The sequence below is a fragment of the Nothobranchius furzeri genome, chromosome 15 (assembly GCF_043380555.1).
Source record: "Nothobranchius furzeri strain GRZ-AD chromosome 15, NfurGRZ-RIMD1, whole genome shotgun sequence".
Classification (NCBI taxonomy): Eukaryota; Metazoa; Chordata; class Actinopteri; order Cyprinodontiformes; family Nothobranchiidae; genus Nothobranchius; species Nothobranchius furzeri.
Window position 1 is genome coordinate 29760097 of NC_091755.1, and position 16301 is coordinate 29776397.

The 16301-nt window shown below is 41.5% G+C and overlaps 1 protein-coding gene across 1 annotated transcript; it reads right to left on the minus strand.

Moving 5' to 3' along the window:
• Positions 1-216: 216 nt before the first annotated feature.
• On the minus strand, positions 217-6479 carry masp2 (MBL associated serine protease 2). Its single transcript, XM_015967627.3, has 6 exons — positions 6348-6479; positions 6055-6277; positions 5803-5980; positions 2437-2568; positions 1156-1352; positions 217-973 (listed from the first exon to the last, which is right to left on the minus strand). Exons 1-6 carry the CDS (start codon positions 6353-6355, stop codon positions 806-808), a joined length of 906 nt encoding a protein of 301 aa, XP_015823113.3. The 5' UTR covers positions 6356-6479; the 3' UTR covers positions 217-805.
• Between the last annotated feature and the right edge of the window lie 9822 nt (positions 6480-16301).

Genomic DNA, 16301 nt, shown 5'->3' on the forward strand with positions numbered 1-16301 from the left:
TCTTTCATCACTGGCAACAAGTGAAGACGTAAATGTGTAAAACAATTTTTATGAATGGTGAAAGTTTAGTGACGTTTGTCAGTAAATGCGTTTTGTCCTCACAGGCTCCCGTGGAAGGAAACATGGCATATGATATGGCGTCGCTCAGAGACTTAGACCCGCTCCCATGTATTTTAGATCTGATATGTTTGGTTATGTGTTACAAAGCCACCAATAATCATTGGGCATCATTTAATTCTTATTTTCAACAACATTTTGATGGACTTTTACAGAGATTAATGGTAAAAACTACACACTGTCACTTTAAACAGATAAAAAATGTCCAGTGAGATTATTTTAAAGAAATATTCATACTTTTCTTCCCCATTTCCTAACAGGACATAGAAAGAATGCTCAACCACAGATTTGAAAAAAAGAAAAGTAAATTTAATTTCTGCAGCCTGGAAAGTGACAAAAAGGTCATAACATGAAGGTTAAATCCCTTTTGTGTGATAAACCAGGCTGACTGACTTTCAAAATAATCTACTTTGGCTTATAAATTAGCCTTCAGCAAAAATACAGCAGAACAACTGGTCGGATTCAGTTTTTTGAACATTTTAAGACAAACAATATTTTTCATAATAGATGTGTTTTAATTGTACTTTAGTGTCACGGAAGACAAATAATTTTTTATTCATTTAATTGTGATGTTATTTAAAACGGTATTTGCTAGGGACAAATAAAATGTAAAATGCAAATTAAAGCAATTTTAACAAGTAGTTCATGTCAGAGTTTCAACACAGAAATCTGACACACCTGAGTAGTCTTAAGATAAAGAAAGGGACTTTGTGCTTGTGTACTTGATCTTCCATCCTTTGTTTTTCCCACTCCAGTCCGATCTGAACGAGACGTGCACCTGGTAACTTCCTGTATCGATGCGACTTGGCGGCGTTGCACCGCAGAAGGGTCCGTACTCTTGTCCAGCTGTGGAAATCTTGCGAAATATACAAAAGAAGTGGATTTATTACCAGTCTGACATGTGTTAAACCTAAATATGCAGGAAACAGAGCATTAAATCACAGTGGGAGTGGAAGCCAGAGACAGATTATCTGCACAGGCATGAGGACGAATACATTGTTTATTCATGTTGTGTGAGTTTAGACTCTCAGGACTGACCTTCAACATATCATACGGACAGGGGACACCTGGGTGTCCCTCAATGTCAAACGGAACCAGGAAGTCCAGAACTATTCTGGATCCTTCTGGCAGGGTGATGGTGTGGTCACACATGCTCATGGGTGGGTATGGGTTTGGATAGCCTGGACTGGTCAGAACTCCAGATGCAGACCTAAACTCCTGGTTTTGGCACGGCACTGAAAGGAAAACACCAAATAAATACCCAACTGTGGTCGTGTTGGGACATGGATGGATGACATTTGTAGGGACGAGGAATAATGGAGTGGATAAATAATGAGCTGGAAGATATAAACTGAATGTAAATTATTCGTATAGCTTTATTCCTGAAGGGTTAGGTTGAACCTCTGATGGGTTAAATGTTTAGTCCAGTCTTAAAGTCTTAAAGGTACTGATGCATCTGCATCACTTGAAGCTGATGGGTTATAAAGTGGTTGGTTTTTCTAATGAAAGAAAAGGTACCTCATTTGAACCGTAATCCTTCCCGGCATCGTAAAAGAGTGGAATCATTTAGACTTGCATTATTGCTCTTTCTGGCAAGTGTGCAGATGTTGTTATGAGCAAAAACAAACGAGCTTTGCAAAGAGGCAGAGATGCTGTAATTCATATAATTAGTACAATCTGTGGGCAGATAATCATTTTGGTCTATTCATTGCATGATTTGTTGTGCCACCCTCTTTCCTCTGGCAAAGTATTATAATTTAAGATGCATCTGCTGTTAATTGTGATTAATTGCCTTGTGCCATTGCACTATTAGCGCTGTACACAGGTATCAATTTTATAGCCATTTTGAAGTTGCTTGTCCCTCAGGAGTCCGCAGTGATTAACCTCCCCTCACACCAGCTGGCAGAGATCAACAACTTCATGCATCAGTTTTCCTTTTCAGACTGAAAGTTAGAACAAACCTGTTAAGATGGAAAAATGACCAGGAGCTAACATCAACAGGATGGCTTTTGTGAAATTATGCGAAATTAGCTTTGATGACTTCTGCAAAGGAAAAACTTGCAGTTTTTAAGTTTGTCTTTGGATTAAATTGTCTAAAAAGATCATAAACAAACAATCCCCTTTTTTATATTTCACCTGTTGTATTTAAACATACAATACTCTAACTTGGAAGTTAATTTAGCTCAAGAGACCTCACACACCTGTTTACAGAGATCCGTGAGATAAAGCAGCATGTTAAGCTCACAGTGCAGCTTTTCACTTCCTCTGACTGCACCCTGGGCAACATGCCTCTTGAGCTTTGGCTCATTTCCCTCTTACCCGTGCAGGATCTTTTGTTGTCATGGAGAATGTATCCTTGCTTGCATGTGCAGTAATAACCCCCGATGTAGTTGTGGCAAAAATGATCGCACACTTTCTCCCCGTCTGCCGTGGACAAACACTCGTTGATGTCTGTGAGGGAAACGCAGGAGAGAGGAAAAGTCTACACAAGATATAAAACCTAAATATAAATATTAATATAATATAAATATAAAACCATTTTCATCCACATGCATGAGACCTGAAGGGCTCTATATATTAGTTTTAGTTTCTTGTTGCATTAATTGTAATTAAATGTCTGCATCAAATACAATTTTTTAGTCTAGTTCTTAGAAGAGAAGTTATTTAATTATCGTATGATTTATCTGACTGGAAAGCAGCTGGTAGAATGGCAATTGCTACAATTCATTTATGAAAACAGAAAATGTTTACCCTCAATACATCCAAACTTGAATCACAAAACAGGACATTAATTAGGAATCTAATAGAAATTTGTCTTTGAAAATGTTCAAATGAATCTAAATTTTTAATCTTTGTATGTATTTTCTCCAAAGTTTCCTCCAAAAACCACATTCCTGCTGGGATTAATTGCTGTTATCTTGCACATTATTTATTTCTCATATTAAATGCATCTGGCCCGATGTGCAGAATAAATTGCGGTGGGATTATGTGTTGATAATTAGAATTCCTGAACTGTCCATCTCTCCTCAAGCTAAAAGCAAGGATCGGATTTCCAACTATCCTTAAAGCAAGTCCCCCCCCCCCCCCCCCCCCCCAACATTATCATGACATGCTTGCTTCATCAGATCATAATGATGCAAGCTCTGATGCTGGAATGAGCGTAGTTATGGCTGCTTGGGAAAAATGACTCAAGAGTTGACAAACAAACTCCAGAAAAATCATTTTGAGACCATATTTACAGCATCAGACAACAAGGATATGCTTTCATGAGCAACGGAACAGCTCATTGATTGGTAGTGGGTTTTGGAAGTCAAGGAAAGCTCAGCCTGCCAAAACTTTCAAAAAGCAATTTAAAAAATATTAACGGACACATGCTGGAGTTTTGCAGCTTTCAAGAGAAAGTGATGTGAAAAAAACTCATCACTTCTAACTTAATATACTGTATATATAATTTTAAGTGAACCTACACTTGTTTCAACAAAGCTGCTGCGGCCTTTAGTGTGAACAAATGCCTTTTGAGTCTTTTTGTGGAAAAAAAGCTCTGGTGCACCTGCATCAGAAAGTAGAAGTCAGTCAGAGGTGTGGGGGGTGGAAAACGGCAGGATATTCATCATATGTGAACATCTCGCCTCTAATTGGCAAACCATGTGACTCTTCCGCTGCCTCCATTCGTTCTTTTTGTGTAAAAAATGCAACATTGATGTGTTATCTCCACAAATCACAGAAGCTTGAACATGTTCTTCCTTGCTGTGGAGTGGATGGCTTCAAGTTAAAGTCCCATTAGTTGTCTCCACATTTGACACATCCCCTCGGGGAGTGAGCTGCAGATGCAGCCGCGCTCGGGAACCATTTGGTGGTTTAATCAAATGGTGGTGTCAAGCGGGGAGGCACTGGGTCCCATTTTAAAGTCTTTGACCTGACCGTGGAATTGAACCCACGATCTCCCAGTCTCAGGATGGAAACTCATACCACTAGTCCACTGAGCTGAGCTTCTATAGCTGAGATAAGCCTTGCACTTAAAATTCTTACATCCTTTGGTGGTCGCAAGTGTAGCATCCACAAATGGTCAGTTTTTCATCTATATATTGGCCTTTTCAGTGACAGGCCATCTTCAGACACTAATGTGCATCTTCTAATCTTCCGAGCTGCAAGAAAGATTCTACAGTGCTGTTGACACTTAGACTGTCAACATCATGTTACTTCCTCAAGGACTCTCTGCCGAGCTTCACAGAACAAAAGATGAACTTTTAGAACTAAATCATATAATGAAATGAAATCAGATGATACGTGTCAAATGAAATGTTTGGATTAATCTGTGCTTAGATTAATAAGGATGAAATGAATGTGTTCTTGCAATGAACCATATATTTAATCAGTGTACGTGACTGGACGAGCACACACACACACCATATCTCCATGACGCAAAGTTAAAGTAATTGCATGCACACAGATTTTCTTATCCACAAAATCAGAGCGTCTTTTATCTGAGGAAGGTGTGGTTTCTGAGGTTTGTTGGCAAAACCTCCTTAACATGTCAAATTCTGATTTGTCAGTAAATCATAACAGAGGATTTAATAAAACTTGAATCACTTCCCGAGTTGATTCAGTTTGAGCAGAACTTCGGACTGGCCAACACGGAGTAAAACTCGCTGAACCACCGCATCTTTTGACAAGGTGTCAAAACCTGTTGCACGCTGCAGCTGACACAGCAAACGGCTCCTTCAGAGCATAGCTGACACCGCTTCGACTCTTTAAGAGTCTTTCCTTAAAAGTAAACAACTACCTGTTGTGACCTGGAGACAACTCAAGACCGCTCTAGTGGTGCTGCGGTTTCTCCAACGGACTTCTGTGCCTTGGGGTCCACGGACTTCCTGACATTCCGGATCTACAACGGGGGTCTCCGATAAAGGGTACGTAGGCGCGACAGATTGCGTCTAATGCCATTTTATAAACCATCACTTCTAGTTTATAGCAGACCAAATTCAATCACACTCAGAACTCAGTTTCTTCCAGATACGAGGGTTCTGATAAACATCACATTCTATTATCACACAGCACCCTACAACACACACTCCAACACACACCATTCTCTCATGGTTGTCATGTTTTATAATTTGTTTAGAAAATAAATTTCTTACTTTTTATAAACTTGACTTTGTCTGAATTACTACGAAGTGTACTTACGGTCCTTGAATAAACAAAGAATCTTAACTCTTCTAGTTAAATATTCATGGATCAATCAGGTTGATATTCTATAGTTATATGGAATCATCAAATCTTATTGATCATAATTAAAACCCCAAAATACATACGCAGGCTAACCCTACACAAGCCAAGAGGCCACGAATGCTAATTTTATAGGGTGACATGGAGCTGCGTGGCTTTTCTGACCCGGGTATTTCCCATTCATCTTCTTTTGGCATTCAATGCTGGAAATTAAAGCTAAAGATTACTTTTATGCTCTGCATAACTCAGTGACTGACCAGATTTCAGAAAGTATTACACGGTACCTTAGGGAACCTCACCTTTAATCCAATACTTGATTCTAAACGTTAAAACTTCAAAACATTTGATGGCATAACCCCGTTTTCATTATCCTTACCAGACCCGCCCTGAACTCAGGTTATTTATAGCTTCCAAAATGACATCTGCCTTCTGGTTAAAAATGTTCCTACTCTGCATCACCTTCTGAGGTGTAAAACGCTTGGAAGCCGGTGAATCGGCCCTCGTTAGAGTAGTCACTCCTAAAGACCACTGACATGAAGTTCCCAGCTGACATGATGATGGTGTTCCTGGGGCTGCTTTCATAGTCTTTCTCTTCCTCTCCACAGAACCGCAAGGTGTCATTCCCTTCAGCCAAAACCTGCTCGGACAAGGTCAGAGGCCTTTCAGTGACGCAGACAATCAGAGTTTTTTTCTTTGTTTGCTCGCATGTACCTGAATATAGTCATATTCACACTGGTTAGAGGGCTCCACGCTGAAGTGGGTGAAGTAGAGTTTAATCCGATGGCCGTGTGGGACGCTTACGTTCCACTCAACGTGCTGGCTGTCTGGGTATGGCTGGGGGAATCCAGGGGAGGTGAAACTGCCGTATGGCCCTGTCATTTCCACACTCCGCGACGCACGAAGGAGGGAAAGCAGGACACACACACAGAAACCACTGGGTAGAATTAGACAAGATCAAAGCAGGTTTCAGGATTATTCTGGACAAATGAATATCTAAAGCTCACCTGGTCATGCTTCTTCCACAGTTTTCTGATTAGTTTGGAGCAGTTCAGTCAGACTAGAGGAAGGGTAAATGAACTCAGCTGTTTCAGGCTGACATTTAGGTAAACAGAGTGAGACAAGCACACGATCAGTGTGTCGCTGTCCCTCCACCTCCTTCAGGCACAGGAATCTATCAGACAGATGTGCGTCAGAACTATTCATGTTCATTTTTGGCTTGTATCTGTCATCACATCCATGTCTAGAGTCAAAATATCAATTCAGGTGATAAATACGTTTCTTAAAAACATGAAACAATCAACACATTTCTGTCATTTTGCTAACTATTTAAGTCTAGTGGATTGATATTGTGTCAAAGTTTTCAAGTCATATTTAATTATTTAACTAAAATGGAAACCATCAATCATCGTTATTATACTTTGGTAAACTGGGAATTCAGACAGTGATGTTGATGAAACCGGACTTGTGGCCAATAACTAATTACGGTCGAGCATGCTTCTGTGATTGCAGAGCTAGGAAGCTGCAAAGTAACAGCCTCACAAAAATAAATACCACAACAATTTCCAGCTTTTTGTTTGCACCTAATTACTATTTATAGAATAGAATTGTCAGCAGTGCATAAACAACCATTTCTAAATAAGTCAACCCTTTTTCTTCTTATGTATCTGCATTTGCTCTTTGCAAAATGCTGTAGGGTCAGACCTTAGTGCAAAAGCTATTATATTAAGGGGATTGCAGAGTGTTTGTGCTGTCTGTTTTAATGGAATACGGATATTGTTGTTAGTTAGAAGCAACTGGAGCCTTTCAGCCTGCAACAGTTGTGTGATAAGTAGCTCGCAATAACCAAACCCCCGTTTTCCCTAACACAGACGCTCTAATGGCTGGTATTTGACGTGAATTACAATAATTATCCGCATGAATATCAATGTTAATTTCCATTATCAAAGGACCTTTTTGATGATGCTCCTTCTCAGGCATAACCTTTTATTTGCTCTTATTGTGAGCTAGAGGGATGTTAAGATGGTGCGGAGCAAACATATGGCAGGTGTTTACCCGTGTGGACGTCATCCAGCGTTTTTGGGCTTTTCTGATCCAGCATGATGCATCGACGCAAATGATAAGTTCATTAATAACAAATTAGACCTTCCTTAATAACTTGGTAACAAATATATTACTTCATTAATAGAACGTGATTATTGTACCATTAAAGAGCAAGTCACCCCCTACCAGATTCTTACTCAACTCCCACTTCCTGTTTGAAAAATGCAACAAATGCTGTTGTCTAGCAGACCGAGAGGGTGGAGCCGCTAACAAATACACACACAGACAGGCTCACAATGATATTGTGACATCATATGGTACCAGCTGATGTTCTAGGGTACCTCTTAGCCAATAGTGATGGCAGGTTTTTAATTCAAATGCAGTGCAGAGTTTTTACCTGACAACGGCAGAACACTGACAGTTTTAGGCATAAAATTAAAATTTTAACTAAAATCCACCAAAGTGCTAAACTATTGACTAAACGTGCCTGCAGCAAGATTAGACACTTATTTATATAGTTTATCAGAAAAAAAGTTGATTTGGGGGTGACTTGCTCTTTAATGTAAATGTATGTGTTCAAGAAAATAAAGGGAACACCAAGTCAATCACACTTCTGTGAAATCCAACTGTCCACTTAGGAAGCAACGGATTGACCATCAGTTTCACCTGCTATTGTGCAAATAGAATAAACAAAAGGTGGAAATTATAGGCAGTTAGCAAGACATCTACAATGAAGGAGTGGTGCTGCAGGTGGTGACCACAGACTATTGGTCCTATGCTTTCTGGCTGGTGTTTTGGTCTCTTTTGAATGCCGGCGGTGCTTTCATTCTAGTGGTAGCACGAGACAGCTTATAAAACCCACACAAGTGGCTCAGGTAGTGCAACTCATCCGGGATGGCACATCAATGCGAGCTGTAGCAAGAAGGTTTGCTGTGTCTGTCAGCGTAGTGTCCAGAGCGTGGAGGAGCTACCAGGAGACAGGACAGTACATCTGAAGATGTGGAGGAAGCCATAGGTGGGCAACGACCCAGCAGTAGGGCCGCTGCCTCTACCTTTGTGCAAGTGGAACAGGAGGAGTACTGCCAGAGCCCTGCAAAATGACCTCCAGCTGGCCACAAATGTGCATGAGTCTGCTTAAACACACAAAGCCATGAGATCTTTTGTAGATAGATTCAAAACAAAGCTTTATGGAGATAACCTAACAGTTACAATACCACAAACACACTTCCCATTATTACTTCACCTATTGTTTCCAGTTTTGCCTTTGCTGAGTCTCGGACCAGGTTATAAATGCCATTTGTGTTTGTGTCTGAAATGTCAAATTAGAAGTAGGAAGGCAGTCAATCATTCTTAATGAACTGCTTGTTTGTTTTATTGACAGACCTTTTGATTGAACCAAACCTATTGTCTGCAGTTTTCATAGATTTGTACTAAAAAGTAACCTCATCCTTCTAAAAACGTCTATGGGCGGTGACAGCAGCAGCTTCCTCCTGTGCAGTCTCCGTGTGTGGTCACACACACAGACCACACATCGCTTTGAAAACCTTTCTGTAGTCTGCAAACATGCAGATGAAATGAAAGAATTGCTGAATTATATTTGAAAGCATTTCATTCAATAGCAACCAATGTATGGGGTAATTCACCTGCAGAAAAGGCATAAAGAGACTAATATGCAGAGGTGTCAAGGGAGGTTTCACCACTAGCCTGCACCTCCACTGGCAAAGCTAAGAGATGGTTCAAAATCATACAGTCCAGATATTTTGGATCAGCTGAAAATCTTCAGTTTTCAGGTCAAATGAATTAAATGAACTATTTGCATCGCTCAGAGAGTGGTGACTTGACATCAACTGCAGCCCTGAGATCTGGAAGGAAGGAAGGAGCTCTGTGTCAAACGTTTTCAAATGAAGAAATCAGCTCATGTCTAAATGTTTTATCTCTAAAGTTTGCTTTGTGTATGTTCCTGTTGTTCTTTCCTACTGGCCTTAAAATGAAATAGTGGTTTAACTAAAAAACAAGACAAATATGCTAAATTGAATTCCCCTGACACCTTCAGTCAAAAAATTCTGAATTATTTCCTCAAACTCTAAACAAGTTGAAAGTAAATTTGGTTTATTTTTCCCAATATTAAACCTGGATGTTCCAAGTCCAAATGACACTAAAATGTAATGCACATAAATCCTGACTATAGCTCTGTGTGCCACCAGGATTAAATTTGTGCTTAAATTACTTTTGTGCGTCATGAAAAATGCTCATTTGCACCAATCACACTCTGTGCTGGTTTTGTGCGAAACACGTGGATAATATACCAAAAGACACGGAGATGAATACGCACTACACACACACACACACACACACACACACACACACACACACACACACACACACACACACACACACACACACACACACACACACACACACACACACACACACACACAAACACTGTGCTCAGGTTGTTAAGATTTCAGGATGATCAAACCCAAAATCTTCATATGCGTAACACAGACACTGTGCTAGCAGCGCCTGTTTGCTGCACTGTGCAGTAATGAAGTGCTTCCTTATAGAAAGCCAGTCATTAAACACAGAACAGTCTGGCTGAGATCAGTAGAGTGTAACAAAAGCAATGTGGCTAGCACGGGAGAGTCAACAGAAGGTGGAGACGGTGATGTAGGAATGGGAAAGTTTCTTGTTCTTGTTTCACTCCAATTTTGTGTCATTTGCACATTTCTGCTGGTCCCTCAGCGACCTTGATGAGCTGTTTCCTCAGTTTGAATGAGGTTCCCTCGGGGCATCTTGTGCTATTGCCACAAGGTAGCACACTTGAGAGTATATACCTTCATTTTAACATCCCTCTGCAATCTTTGTCCTTTTTTCCTTTCCAATGGATGCAAGCTGTGCATTAGCAACTTCCCTGTGCCTGTAAATTGTAATCAAGGACCTGAATAAGTGGGAATGTGACAGTTGAACTGAACCTCAATGAACAATGCTGACTTAATCCACTGTAATTTGTTCATCTGCTACTGTTATGCAGCTTTCAGGCATCTACAACATACCTGCTGCAAAAAGAAAGAAAATATCTTCTAGCGTTTGTTTTTAATTTGTCTTAGCTTGATTTAGCAAAATTGTACCAGTTTTTCATGGTATAGTTTCATGGTTTTTCTTCCGGCTCTTGGAGAGTACAGACGCTTTTTTCCTCCTCTCCTCCCTATCTTATCCCAAGGCTCTTTGTCTGTCTTTGGGTGTACGGTGCTGCTGCATTTTTTCTGGAAACTGGAAATGATTAAAAATGGATCTGGTCAGTTGGTCTCTCAACGCGACTGACAAAATTTTTTCAACAATGAGAACGGGAGAAGGGGCTCCCGGTTGCCGCTCTGGGACAGAGCCAGTTGGGTATATCATGGACTCCTAGAAACAGTGGAACTTGGTCTGCCTCTCCCAACTGTCTGTAGAGGATTCTGAAGACGTCTGGATATTCGTGGTGTTGGTGTCAGGTTTACTGCTTTTTGGCCTGGGCGGTTACCTGGCTTACCGGAAAATTAATGAGCTTTCGAGGAATATTGGCTCTATCCCGGAGCTCAGGGATGGATTACACCACGCCGTGAATGCACAGACTCATAATTGTCGAGATGAGTCGTAAGCTTGGAACTTTGGCTGAGATTCAGACTCTGGCACAGAAGGTGGATTCGATCAAAGAGAAAGTTGACGGATCAGCATGGATTGGGATTGATTAAGTACACCATTATTGGATTGAGAGGGGTTGAGGACCAATGGAACTTTAAGACAGAGAGGAAATTATCTCTGTCTGGCCCCAAAACCAGTTCTTTTCTGAATCTGGTGCCCTTGAGCCTGTGAGGCTGAAGTGATAACTCCTCCCTCAGAAAAAATGTGGAATGCTGCTGTCGCCATGGCAACTCTATCCCAGCCAGGGCGGGACTGCGACCGGTGAAGGCCGCTGAATCGTTCCAGGAGTCACTGTGCTCTCTAACCCAAATACCTCCTTCCCTTGTCCAAACGAAGGTGACGAGCGCTGCTTATCGCGGCTGCATGCACCAAGGGCGTCAGTTTGTTTTCAGAATTGCTGGGGACAATAACCATACACTTGAGTGGGGTTTAAAAATTGCTGGGGACAATAAAGTAGGCTAGCACAGGGGTCGGCAGTCCGCGGCTCTGGAGCCGCATGCGGCTCTTCCATCCATCTGATGCGGCTCTCTGTGCTTATAAAATAATGAATGGATATTTAAATAAAATGCTTTATATTTTACTGCATTAATTTTACATCTGTATGCCAATTCTAAATGTAAAGATTGTCTGCGTAAACCTGAACAGGTCCAACCCGGTCTGCGGTGGTTGACCGGTCACGCTTGTACGTAATCATATCAGCACTTTATGAGCTGAAGAGGATGTGAGATTCTGGGACTCTCCTCAGACGGCTCCTGGATGTGTCGCCACATTGGAGACAGGAACAAGCGCTATTCAGCCAAAGTTGTATAATCAGGGAACATTTTCTAAGTGACAAGTCTCTCTGAGAGACAGGGTTTGGAAAACACTCGCTTCAGTGGGAGGAATCTTCCCGCATGCGCTCTAGTTCTCTGGGTGGCTCTGGGGTTAATCAAGTTTAATTGTTTCTCTTTGCAACAATCTTCACAGGAAGGCAAAACAGTTAAACGGCAGGTTACATATATTTCCATTTGACTGTTTATTTTGACAGATGAACTCAAGGATGTTGCTTGGTTTGAAAGAATTACCCCCACGCATACTGACGCACATGGATGAGCTGACATTTTAATCGTTAACGCACACGCGGAGGTAAAATATTCCCATCAGAACATCAGAGCTTTATACTGGACACTGTGTTCAGCGTGGCTCGGAGCGCCCACAGTGGACAGTGAGCTGAAGATCTGGGGTTCCAGCGCAGTGCAGAACCACGCGCATGCGATAAGATTTCCTCCCACTGAAACAGTCTGGAAACCCAGTCTCTCTGAGGGATGTGTCACTTGGAAAAATGTTCTTTTTATGAAATTATGAAACTTTGGCTGAACAGTGCTTGTTCCCGTCTCTAATATGGAGACGCGTGACGCGTAGAGACATTTGATCACGCACAAAGTTTATGTGGAGCAGAAGCGGTCGGGCCACGGCAGGTGAAACGTTCCTAGCCTACATGAAGTGAAACTGTTTAATTGTAGCATTAATGTGTTACTGGACACGCTGGTCTGGTTGGTTAGACCAGTGTTTGAAGCGGAAAACACACACACACACACACACACACACACACGCACGCACGCACGCACACACACACACACCAATTAAAATAATGCTGATAGCGTGGACTAGAAGACAGGTGATGGTTTACGTATTTAAATGATGATCAGGCTGCTGTAAAATGTAATCTCCATCCACATCCAGACACAATGATCCTCTATTATTTCTCTAGTTGCTCTGCTCTTGTCTGGGCTGACGTAGCTGATGGTGCGCGCGGCGCGCCTAACTAGCGGCTGATGCACATTTTACGCATTTGGAGAGGTGGACTGGATGCTTTGCGTTTACTGGAAGATAGTCCACTTAACGCACGGGTGTAGACTAAATATTAATGACAAATGAATGAAAATTAAATTGTGAGTTTTTACTTCATATTTTAGAAATAAAAAGGATGGGGGAACACATTTATGACGTCTTTTTAAACGAAATTTTCTAGCGCGACCTGCCTACTTCACTTAAGTCACTGCTTATTAAGGTCCGTCCAAAATTACCGTGGGAAACGGGTAATAATGGCTCTTTGACGGGAACAGGTTGCCGACCCCTGGAGCTGGTAAAACAAAAATCTTCATCAGCAGGCGTTTTTGAAAGTGGAGGGGACACAGCTGCCAATCACAAATTTTGCCGGGGACATGTCCCCGGCGTCCCCGGTTAAAATGACGCCTATGGCATGCACTGATGTGTGGAGAGTCCCCAACCCTACCTCCCCACCTAGTGGACACTTACGTTGTGTAATGTCTGAAGTCTGTTGCATTTCTGTCTGAGGTGTTTTTTGCATAGCAAAGCTGCCCTCCCTGTGGAGGGTAAATCTGAAGTGCCTTTTTTCCTCCACCTGACCCAATCCTCATGTAACCCCTCTGATCTCTATTAAGGTAGCACGACTCGGGTTGCAAATGACCACAGTCACCAATTCTTGTCATGTGTCTATGTATGTATGTATGTCTGATCTCAGAATTGTGTGTACTGAAACTCTAATTTCCCTCTGGGATTAATAAAGTATCTTTGAATTTGAATTATATTGACTTAAGATGTAAAATAATGCATGAATTAACATTTGAGTGTCATTGATTGTCGCTGCAAGAGTCTTGTTCTATTTACACAAACCAAACTACCACTACGACTTGAGCCTGGAGGCCAAATGTTCAGCAGCTAAGGAAATAGAGTTTTATTGAATGTCATCTGTATGTATTTACATTTTCCTTTGTTCTGAGGAAACCAGCAGCTCGTTTTAATGTTTCCATAATTGCTGCCATTCTTCTTGCTTATTGTGTGTGAGAGCACAAAGAATGCAGCAAATGTAAAGAGAAAGGACACCTGGAAAAACCTCGCAGGCATTTCACACAAAAAAGCTTTCAGAATGTTTTTCATCACCAACCGCTTTATTAGGAGCTCTGTTTCAAAAAGGCACACAATAAAAAGGGAGTTGGTTATGGAGGAGTTTAAAAACCTGAGTTTGTCAAAGCTTTGATAAATAAAACATATGTGGTTTGTCCACACTTAACTAGTGGAGTATTTTCTTAAAGAACTAATTAAAATCTCTTCGGTAGCTTAGAGAGGACATTTTTTACTCTTTGTGTAATTTTCACCCCCTTTGTTGTTCCATGAACTATACCAAAGTAAAGTGCCCTTGATGTGATTGTTGACGATGGCTCAAGTTTGTTAAAGCTGCTTTATTGTTTGTTTGAAATAAAGTCTGCTTTTCTGTAAGCACGTTTCCTTTTAGACTGATGTTTTTTCTCTTTTTCATTTAGTCAAAACAATAAAAAGCAAGTGTGTAACACTGCGTGGCAAACATGGAAACAGAAAGTTTGGCAAAAGCCAGAGCTAGAAACACACACACACACACACACACACACACACACACACACACACACACACACACACACACACACACACACACACACAACACGCACTAGTCAACATATATATTTGTCTTGTACCACATAATTTTTAATCTGAAGCTATATATTAAGCATATTCAGGGCAGAGTATTGTTCCTGTTAGTGTTTAGTGTGAGATGATAGTAAATATTCCCTTTCTTTCTCCAACCACTTTACCTGATAGGAAGCTAACTTTAGGCAAACCAGCAGCACAACAAATATTTTCAAATAAGACTCACAAACCTGAGTCAACACCAATCTCATCAAAGCTGGGGTTCTGTCGTGGTACTTTTTGTCTAAAAGACGTCCTTATGTCCATCTTCACATGTGTTACAGGCAGAGACTGTAGAAGAAGCCAACTGCTGAAGGGCTTCTTCTTCAGTGGTGGAGGCTCAGGCAGGCTGTATACAAACTACTGCCAGCTGCTCCCTCTCTGTTGGACTTTGGTACTGCATGTTACTTCCACGTTTTAGATCTGGGGCTTTTCATAAAACATTTGGAGCTTGAGCCCAAGTAGCCGGGCCTAACCCCGCCTCTGGTAAATGGTCTGTATTTGATCTAGCACCTTCTAGAGTCCTGGAACCCCCCAAGGCGCTTGAGAAGACAATCAGTCATTAACCCATTGACACACATTCACACTCTGGTGGTAATGAATAGGCCCTTTCCGACTGTAGAAACCTTTTGTAGTTCCCAGAACCTTTTCGGGAACCAGCCCCCTTTTGCACGCATTAGGACAGATAGGAATTAGGAACCTTTTCCCGTAGTTCCTAGAACCTTTTTAGCTCCTACTCTCAGGCTGGGACATTCTGTGGTTCCTATGGAACTAACGTGACGTTGGCGCTTGGTGAGCTACGCCCCTGTTCCGAATCGTGTTTCTTTATTTATAAACAGACTGAACTGCATCCCGGATACTCCTGCTACTGCCAGCACACCTCGCCAAAGCCAAACAGGTAAAGAAAACAGTCTTAATGCATTTATAAATGTTTCGTCTTGTCTCTTGATATAACAAAAGGAAATTATCCATGGGATTAAATCTCGGAGCGAAAGTCGCCGATAGCGAGCATATGCTTGTACCAAATTAATATATAGTAATTTGGCTTTCTTTTCAGTAAATTTCTACCTTTTTATTGATGTCCACACACGTGAACCACGTGCGTGAACACAAACAATGCAAACACACACGCAGTTAAATATATTGTAGCCACAGCTGCCCTGGGGCACACTGACAGAGACGAGTCTGCTGTACACAGGTACCACTGGTCCCTCCAACCACCACCAGCAGGCAAGGTGGGTTAAGTGTCTTGCCCAAGGGCACAGCGACAGCGACAGACTGAGCGGGGCTTAAATTTGCAACCTTCCAATTATGGGGCAAGCACTTAACTCCTGTGTCACCATCGTCGTTTAAATTAATGGAGCCTTGCTGTTGAAACACGGACGACATCACCAAAATGTAACATTCACAACGGAAACAGTATTGGACCAAGACAGCTTCCCTGAGTGACTCCATGTCAGATGACAAGTAGAAAGAACCTAAACAAAATAATACAGAACACACTGATGTTCAAATCTTAAACTCAAAAATGAAAATTCTTTGCAACTGTAAAAAGACTAAAGTAGAAACTCTGGCAATAAAACTCCAGCATTGTGCCATGAGGGTTGTCCCTTTTCCACATCTGTTACTAAACATCCCAAATACCTAAGACACATGCTGCTTGTGGGATTTGTTTATCACCTTGGTTCCCAGCATCCCCAGATGCTAATCTGTACCAACATCTCTTGATAAAT

Bases quoted from the DNA above. Each gene is read 5' to 3' on its own strand.
- masp2 (XM_015967627.3), bottom strand. The intron at 2,569-5,802 runs GTGATGCAGAGT...TTTCCCTCACAG, and splicing joins AGCGTTTTACACCTCAGAAG to ACATCAACGAGTGTTTGTCC. The intron at 974-1,155 runs GTCAGTCCTGAG...ATATTTCGCAAG, and splicing joins GTCCGTATGATATGTTGAAG to ATTTCCACAGCTGGACAAGA.